The 9753-nt window shown below is 48.0% G+C and overlaps 1 protein-coding gene across 2 annotated transcripts in view; it reads left to right on the forward strand.

Annotated features, from left to right (window-relative positions):
• Nucleotides 1–9753, forward strand: part of unc5ca (unc-5 netrin receptor Ca) — a 359680-nt gene that overhangs the window by 153473 nt on the left and 196454 nt on the right. For both annotated transcript variants that reach the window (XM_046348101.1, XM_046348102.1), the window contains exon 2: nt 8214–8450. In XM_046348101.1, the coding sequence (XP_046204057.1) occupies nt 8214–8450 (237 nt within the window). The remainder of the gene's footprint in view (nt 1–8213; nt 8451–9753) is intronic.

The raw sequence follows: 9753 nt of genomic DNA on the forward strand, positions 1-9753 counted from the left end.
TTGTTTTTGCAAAAAATAATAAAAAATATATCCACTGTATATCAAATATATCCCATTTAGTATACTTTTTTTTTATCCAAAGTGACATTCAATCATGTGTTTATACTGAATACTTTTGTATGGGTGGACCCAGCTTGAAGTTCATATAGGAAGATCATATATTTTATTGAAGTGGTCACAGGGACTGTTCTACTTAATGCTACTATTGCTGTGATGGGATGATGGTACAGTGGTAGAGAGGAGTTATGGACTGTTTACCACCATGCCTTTAGGGGCCCTCCCTGTTCTCTGTTTACTACCATGCCTTTAGGGGCCCTCCCTGTTCTCTGTTTACTACCATGCCTTTAGGGGCCCTCCCTGTTCTCTGTTTACTACCATGCCTTTAGGGGCCCTCCCTGTTCTCTGTTTACTACCATGCCTTTAGGGGCCCTCCCTGTTCTCTGTTTACTACCATGCCTTTACGGGCCCCCCCTGTTCTCTGTTTACCACCATGCCTTTAGGGGCCCTCCCTGTTCTCTGTTTACCACCATGCCTTTAGGGGCCCTCCCTGTTCTCTGTTTACCACTATGCCTTTAGGGGCCCTCCCTGTTCTCTGTTTACTACCATGCCTTTAGGGGCCCTCCCTGTTCTCTGTTTACCACCATGCCTTTAGGGGCCCTCCCTGTTCTCTGTTTACCACCATGCCTTTAGGGGCCCTCCCTGTTCTCTGTTTACCACCATGCCTTTAGGGGCCCTCCCTGTTCTCTGTTTACCACCATGCCTTTAGGGGCCCTCCCTGTTCTCTGTTTACCACCATGCCTTTAGGGGCCCTCCCTGTTCTCTGTTTACCACCATGCCTTTAGGGGCCCTCCTTGTTCTCTGTTTACCACCATGCCTTTAGGGGCCCTCCCTGTTCTCTGTTTACCACCATGCCTTTAGGGGCCCTCCCTGTTCTCTGTTTACTACCATGCCTTTAGGGGCCCTCCCTGTTCTCTGTTTACCACCATGCCTTTAGGGGCCCTCCCTGTTCTCTGTTTACTACCATGCCTTTAGGGGCCCTCCCTGTTCTCTGTTTACTACCATGCCTTTAGGGGCCCTCCCTGTTCTCTGTTTACTACCATGCCTTTAGGGGCCCTCCCTGTTCTCTGTTTACTACCATGCCTTTAGGGGCCCTCCCTGTTCTCTGTTTACTACCATGCCTTTAGGGGCCCTCCCTGTTCTCTGTTTACTACCATGCATTTAGGGGCCCTCCCTGTTCTCTGTTTACTACCATGCCTTTAGGGGCCCTCCCTGTTCTCTGTTTACTACCATGCCTTTAGGGGCCCTCCCTGTTCTCTGTTTACTACCATGCCTTTAGGGGCCCTCCCTGTTCTCTGTTTACTACCATGCATTTAGGGGCCCTCCCTGTTCTCTGTTTACTACCATGCCTTTAGGGGCCCTCCCTGTTCTCTGTTTACCACCATGCCTTTAGGGGCCCTCCCTGTTCTCTGTTTACTACCATGCCTTTAGGGGCCCTCCCTGTTCTCTGTTTACTACCATGCCTTTAGGGGCCCTCCCTGTTCTCTGTTTACTACCATGCCTTTAGGGGCCCTCCCTGTTCTCTGTTTACTACCATGCCTTTAGGGGCCCTCCCTGTTCTCTGTTTACTACCATGCCTTTAGGGGCCCTCCCTGTTCTCTGTTTACTACCATGCATTTAGGGGCCCTCCCTGTTCTCTGTTTACTACCATGCCTTTAGGGGCCCTCCCTGTTCTCTGTTTACTACCATGCCTTTAGGGGCCCTCCCTGTTCTCTGTTTACCACCATGCCTTTAGGGGCCCTCCCTGTTCTCTGTTTACCACCATGCCTTTAGGGGCCCTCCCTGTTCTCTGTTTACTACCATGCCTTTAGGGGCCCTCCCTGTTCTCTGTTTACTACCATGCCTTTAGGGGCCCTCCCTGTTCTCTGTTTACTACCATGCCTTTAGGGGCCCTCCCTGTTCTCTGTTTACTACCATGCCTTTAGGGGCCCTCCCTGTTCTCTGTTTACTACCATGCCTTTAGGGGCCCTCCCTGTTCTCTGTTTACTACCATGCCTTTAGGGGCCCTCCCTGTTCTCTGTTTACTACCATGCATTTAGGGGCCCTCCCTGTTCTCTGTTTACTACCATGCCTTTAGGGGCCCTCCCTGTTCTCTGTTTACTACCATGCCTTTAGGGGCCCTCCCTGTTCTCTGTTTACCACCATGCCTTTAGGGGCCCTCCCTGTTCTCTGTTTACCACCATGCCTTTAGGGGCCCTCCCTGTTCTCTGTTTACTACCATGCCTTTAGGGGCCCTCCCTGTTCTCTGTTTACCACCATGCCTTTAGGGGCCCTCCCTGTTCTATACCATGCCTTTAGGGGCACTGCCTGTTCTCTGTTTACTACCATGTCTTTAGGGGCCATCTCTGTTTACTACCATGTCTTTAGGGGCCCTCCCTGTTCTCTATTTACTACCATGCCTTTAGGGGCCCTCCCTGTTCTCTGTTTACTACCATGCCTTTAGGGGCCTTCCTGTTCTCTGTTAACTACTATGCCTTTAGGGGCCCTGCCTGTTCTCTGTTTACTACCATGCCTTTAGGGGCCCTGCCTGTTCTCTACCATGCCTTTAGGGGCCCTGCCTGTTCTCTGTTTACTACCATGTCTTTAGGGGCCATCTCTGTTTACTACCATGTCTTTAGGGGCCCTCCCTGTTCTCTATTTACTACCATGTCTTTAGGGGCCCTCCCTGTTCTCTGTTTACTACCATGCCTTTAGGGGCCCTCCCTGTTCTCTGTTTACTACCATGCCTTTAGGGACCTTCCCTGTTCTCTGTTTACTACCATGCCTTTAGGGGCCATCTCTGTTTACTACCATGCCTTTAGGGGCCCTCCCTGTTCTCTGTTTACTACCATGCCTTTAGGGGCCCTCCCTGTTCTCTGTTTACTACCATGCCTTTAGGGGCCCTCTCTGTTCTCTATTTACTACCATGCCTTTAGGGGCCCTTCCTGTTCTCTGTTTACTACCATGTCTTTAGGGGCCCTCCCTGTTCTCTGTTTACTACCATGCCTTTAGGGGCCCTCCGTGTTCTCTGTTTACTACCATGCCTTTAGGGGCCCTCCCTGTTCTCTGTTTACCACCATGCCTTTAGGGGCCCTCCCTGTTCTCTGTTTACTACCATGTCTTTAGGGGCCCTCCCTGTTCTCTGTTTACTACCATGCCTTTAGGGGCCCTCCCTGTTCTCTGTTTACTACCATGCCTTAAGGGGCCTTCCTGTTCTCGGCTCTTCTCTGTTTTCTGCAATCTGTCTGCCTCCAGGAACTCTATCGATGATCACATCTTTAGGACATTCTGTATGTGTGTGTGTGTCCTTTGACTGCCTGTACTGCTCGGTAAGTCACCCAGTCAGCCTAGACTGGCAGCCCTGTCAGAGGCACTTGGCTTGGGGAGGAAGAGGGGAAGGAGGGATGGAGGATAGGAGAAGAGCAGGACAGGGGTGAATTACACAGAGTGATAAAGCTGCCACGTCTGACGAATGAGCCGTCCCCCTTTCACGATCCTGTTTCATGTGCCAATCAATAATTTAGGCCTGCCGCTTTTGAGCAATGGACCCATCCCACTCAGGGAATGACAGATGAGGGGTGAGAATGGGTTTAAAAGAGAGCGGGAATTAGCCAAAGTGAGAGAGAAAAACTTAAGAAAATGTGTTACAAAAATAACTTAATTACGTAATCAAATAAAACCAACGCCAAACCTTTTCATATTTTTCTTATCTATTAGAGCAGAAGTCGTTTTTCTTAACAGTCTTGTTTTTTTTAACGTGCATACTAAACGCCCTGAATGCCTGAACGCCTTGGGTGCCTAGCATTCAAAGAGGGATAAGGACTTGAAGCTGGAGCTTTAGTGTTGAGAAATGAGATCCTGAGTGCCAGACCTCCACACAACGGCTAAATGTCTCAGTGAGTTAGAAGCCTGGTTGACAGACTGGTTGACAGACTGGTTGACAAACTGGATGACAGACTCCAGGTGAGAAGAGGGCGCTATAGTGGAGGCTAATGAGACCCGGCCCAATGACGAAGCACAAGGAAATCACAGGGTAGAGCATAAGCACAGCTAAGAGTATATACATCAAGGGTTTAAGTCCCAAATGGTACCCTATTTAGAGAGCCCTGGTCAAAAGTAGTGCACTGTAGAGGGAATGGTGAATAGAGTGCTATTTGGGATGCAGATTTGTTGTCAGAACACTCATGTATGTACGTCGCCTGGAATTCTTCAGAGCTTTGGTGAATCACTGACTCTCGTATCATCCCACTCTGTGACCTATGCTGATTGGGGGAGCCAGCGGTGGGCGTTTTGTCGGAAATGGAGGGAAATATTTCAGAGATATTAGAGGCGTTTAGAATTAGTTTAGAGAACATTTTCATTGGGGATTTTCCCTGGAGTTTTACCAAAAAGCTTCAGACTATTGTTTTCCTCCACCATGGTCAAGGTCCTGTCTTGAATGCACTGGAACTTTTTGGGAGATATTTACATAACAATGGCTAACTATGAACATGGTTTAACATAGCGGTTCCCCAAACTTTTTGGGGCCATGACCCCATTTTGTAAAATGCTCGAGACTCCAACCATGTGAAAAAAAGGAAGTAATTAACAGCCAATGTTAACGTTTTTATTTGGGGCTGTGGCAGTCAAAAACATTCTAACGGTATTTCTCATTGTCTTCTCAACTCACCATCACATACTGTACTTTTAATGTGGGGCTATGACAGGCAATTGTAAATAAGTCTGCCATAATGTCTCTTATCTCACCACCACTAATGAGATGGGTGTACTGGATGCATGTCGTGTCGGAGCTTCTCGAAGTCAGGGGGCGTGGCTTCTCGATGTCAGGGGGTTTGGCTTTTCAAAGTCAGGCGGGCGTGGCTTCTTGATGTCAGGGGGTGTGGCTTTTCAAAGTCAGGGGGCATGGCTTCTTGATGTCAGGGGGTGTGGCTTTTCAAAGTCAGGGGGGCGTGGCTTCTCGAAGTCGGGGGGTGTGGCTTTTCAAAGTCAGGGGGTCGTGGCTTCTCGAAGTCGGGGGGCGTGGTCCACAGTGCGCACCTCAACTCTGCTGTCACATCCAACCTGGATCAATATCTGGTTGTAATGCAGACGAGAGCACTGAATCCAGCTACTCACAGATATGAGCTGGCGAAAGGTACCATGACTTTTAATGCTCAGAGGGAGACGGCAGTGTGTTCCCTTTGAGTCAGGAACCAAAACTCCTCAGTGACCCGAGAATGCGTTGTCTGCCCGATTTCGGTCATGTAACAGATCAATCTGGTGTTTATTTTCACTTAACGTCAGTAGTGTAAAGTACTTAAGTAAAAATACTTTAAAGTACTACTTAAGTCATTTTTAAGGGGTTTGTGTACTTTACTATTTATATTTTTGACAACTTTTACTTTTACTTCACTACATTCCTAAAGAAAAGGATACACTTTTTACTCCATATATTTTCCCAAAACTACTGCCAGTACTACAGGATAGGACACTTACCAAGAGTACATCCCTGGTCATCCTCTGATCTGGTGGACTTACTAAACACAAATGTGTCATTTGTAAATGATTTGCTTAATATAAGGAATTTTAAATATACTTAAGTATATTTTAGCAATTACATTTACTTTTGATACTTGAAGTATATTTGAAATCAAATACTTTTAGACTTTTACTAAAGTAGTATTTTACTGGGTGACTTTCACTTTTACTTTTCATTTTCTATTAAAGGTATCTTTGACTCAAGTATGACAATTGAGTGCTTTTTCCCACCACTGCATACCTGCATGTCAACTGAGACAGGATCACAGTCAAATGGATTGGGAAGTAGGTACCAAAGTGCTCTTCCAAGCGTTGGAGGTGAGCAGTCATCACTCGTGACAGACATTTACTGATGCTGTTTCCTGTTAGAAACATGCACAGCGGAGGGAACCGTTCGCACGGTTCGCATGGTTCGCACGGTTCGCACGGATCGCTTCTGAAACACTGAATCTCCAATAAGAATTCTTTCCTCTGAATCCACTGATTAAGTCACTCACCTGCATTCTTGCGTTCAGTTCATTCAGTTTCCCAAATATATCACATTTTCTTTTCATTACACAGAAAGTCAACCAATTCAATTTTTTTTTTTTTACATCCATCAGTTCCTCTCTCAATGTGAAACATCTTTCCAACACTCCCCCTCGAAAACCACCAAGCCTCGGTGTGAAATAGAAGATTGTCATACTCTGATCCCATTTCTCCACGTAGTTTTACGAACAGGCGGGCGCGCAGTGGATGTGGTTTGATGTATCTCGGCCCTCACAGCTGTCACCCATTTGGAGACCATAAGCTGGGGAGTTTTTTAGTCGTTCAGTCAGTTTCCTCTTGATCGCTAGCAATATCATACATTATTAGTTTAACAGTGTTATCTGACGAAGGGATTGATTTGAGTTTCTGTGCCTCCGTCTCCTTACACATTTTATTCACCTTATTAATTGTGTCGGGTATTATCCAAGTCTCTGCAGTAGTGTGTGGTTTCATAACGTAGCAGGCCTAGCCTCTCACGGTGGGAATGGTTCAAGTGCAACCATCAAGTACGTTCCTATCCCATGATCTAAGGGCGCTCTCTGGTTGAATTAGATCTTTTAGATTGGAATCATTTTCATTTAGATGTTTAAAGTGAAAACCACATTACAAAGGTTTGGAGATATAAAGACGATATGTAATATATTTTTTGTTTGTATCAATTTTTTTTCTTCAGGATTTTGGAAATTCTCCCACAACCCTATTTTCATATCAGGCGACCCCACGTGGGGTTGCGACCCCTAGTTTGACAACCGCACGTGGGGTTGCGACCCCTAGTTTGCCAACCACACGTGGGGTTGCGATCCCTAGTTTGACAACCCCACGTGGGGTTGCGACCCCTAGTTTGACAACCACACGTGGGGTTGCGACCCCTAGTTTGACAACCACACGTGGGGTTGCGACCCCTAGTTTGCCAACCACACGTGGGGTTGCGATCCCTAGTTTGACAACCCCACGTGGGGTTGCGACCCCTAGTTTGACAACCACACGTGGGGTTGCGACCCCTAGTTTGCCAACCACACGTGGGGTTGCGACCCCTAGTTTGACAACCACACGTGGGGTTGCGACCCCTAGTTTGACAACCACACATGGGGTTGCGACCCCTAGTTTGACAACCGCACGTGGGGTTGCGACCCCTAGTTTGACAACCACACGTGGGGTTGCGACCCCTAGTTTGCCAACCACACGTGGGGTTGCGACCCCTAGTTTGACAACCGCACGTGGGGTTGCGACCCCTAGTTTGACAACCGCTGGGTTAACACCTTCCACTGTTATTGTTGATTCTCTCACAAGTCCTGTGTCAGGCGTAGCTATAGAAACACACTTCCCAAATAATAACACAGGCACTAACATTACCATAATCACTGGAGACAAAGCCACTACTATCTCTCTGCTGCATATTTTGTAGAACCTTCTAGAACCTTCATCAGCGAGAATGTCAGAGCTGATCATGAAAGGAAGCTTTTCCGTTACAATTACTATTTCTCAATAAATTGTGAAGAAGATACAATTGTTGTTAATTTAATAGGATTTGGGGAAGTTTTTGTGTGGTGGTCAGTATTGAGGACAAGCATGGTTGATATTTGCAGGTATTTGCGTAGAAATTGTCTAACATATTAATCATAACGCTGATATTTAGTATAAGGCATAATCCCCTCTCTCTCTCTCTCTCTCTCTCTCTCTCTCTCTCTCTCTCTCTCTCTCTCTCTCTCTCCCCCTCCCTCCCTCCCTCTCTCTCTCTCTCTCTCTCTCTCTCTCTCTCTCTCTCTCTCTCTCTCTCTCCTCTCTCCCCCTCTCTCTCTCTCTCCCTCTCTCTCTCTCTCTCTCTCTGTCTCTCTCTCTCTCTCTCTCTCTCTCTCTCTCTCTCTCTCTCTCTCTCTCTCTCTCTCCCTCCCATCTCCCCCCCCCCTCTCTCTCTCTCTCTCTCTCTCTCTCTCTCTCTCTCTCTCTCTCTCTCTCTCTCTCTCTCTCTCTCTCTCTCTCCCCCTCCCATCTCCCTCCCTCCCCCCTCTCTCTGTCTCTCTCTCTCTCTCTCTCTCTCTCTCTCTCTCTCTCTCTCTCTCTCTCTCTCTCTCTCTCTCTCTCTCTCTCTCTCTCTCTCCCCTCCCATCTCCCTCCCCTTTCTCTCTCTGCAGTGAGAGATGAAGATGACTTCTTGGGGTTGGGAGAGCTGCCCGAGACTTTTCCCTCGGACCCCCCGGAGCCTCTCCCCCACTTCCTGATGGAGCCCGAGGAGGCGTACATCGTCAAGAACAAACCAGTCAATCTCTATTGCAAGGCCACGCCCGCCACTCAGATTTACTTCAAGTGCAACAGTGAATGGGTTCACCAGAAGGACCATACGGTGGAGGAGAGAGTGGACGAGAACTCAGGTCAGTGGGAGACAGTGATGATGATGGTTGATGGTGGGTGGAGGAGGAGAGAGTGGACGAGAACTCAGGTCAGTGGGAGACAGTGATGATGATGGTTGATGGTGGGTGGAGGAGGAGAGAGTGGACGAGAACTCAGGTCAGTGGGAGACAGTGATGATGATGGTTGATGGTGGGTGGAGGAGGAGAGAGTGGACGAGAACTCAGGTCAGTGGGAGACAGTGATGATGATGGTTGATGGTGGGTGGAGGAGGAGAGAGTGGACGAGAACTCAGGTCAGTTGGAGACAGTGATGATGATGGTTGATGGTGGGTGGAGGAGGAGAGAGTGGACGAGAAAGGTCAGCGGGAGACCATGATGGTGATGGTGATGACGATGATGAATGTCACTTACACTGGCCTGGAAACCATGTGGGGTAGATGGTACATTTAGATTAACGTCATAATACCTACGTGACATTATACTCAGTCACCTCTGGGGCAACAATGTTCCTCACACATTTTCATATTGGCTTTAAAAGCAGGTGAAGTTAGAGAGATAGGCTGCCTTGTCCAAGTCAGGTGAAATTAGAGAGATAGGCTGCCTTGTCCAAGTCAGGTGAAGTTAGAGAGATAGGCTGCCTTGTCCAAGTCAGGTGAAGTTAGAGAGATAGGCTGCCTTGTCCAAGTCAGGTGAGGATAGAGAGATAGGCTGCCTTGTCCAAGTCAGGTGAAGTTAGAGAGATAGGCTGCCTTGTCCAAGTCAGGTGAAGATAGAGAGATAGGCTGCCTTGTCCAAGTCAGGTGAAGTTAGAGAGATAGGCTGCCTTGTCCAAGTCAGGTGAAGATAGAGAGATAGGCTGCCTTGTCCAAGTCAGGTGAGGATAGAGAGATAGGCTGCCTTGTCCAAGTCAGGTGAGGATAGAGAGATAGGCTGCCTTGTCCAAGTCAGGTGAGGATAGAGAGATAGGCTGCCTTGTCCAAGTCAGGTGAAGTTAGAGAGATAGGCTGCCTTGTCCAAGTCAGGTGAAGTTAGAGAGATAGGCTGCCTTGTCCAAGTCAGGTGAGGATAGAGAGATAGGCTGCCTTGTCCAAGTCAGGTGAAGTTAGAGAGATAGGCTGCCTTGTCCAAGTCAGGTGAAGTTAGAGAGATAGGCTGCCTTGTCCAAGTCAGGTGAAGTTAGAGAGATAGCCTGCCTTGTCCAAGTCAGGTGAGGATAGAGAGATGTCCAAGTCAGCTGCCTTGTCCAAGTCAGGTGAAGTTAGAGAGATAGGCTGCCTTGTCCAAGTCAGGTGAAGTTAGAGAGAGGTGAGGATAGAGAGATAGG

The sequence above is a fragment of the Oncorhynchus gorbuscha genome, linkage group LG04 (assembly GCF_021184085.1).
Source record: "Oncorhynchus gorbuscha isolate QuinsamMale2020 ecotype Even-year linkage group LG04, OgorEven_v1.0, whole genome shotgun sequence".
NCBI classification, from domain to species: domain Eukaryota; kingdom Metazoa; phylum Chordata; class Actinopteri; order Salmoniformes; family Salmonidae; genus Oncorhynchus; species Oncorhynchus gorbuscha.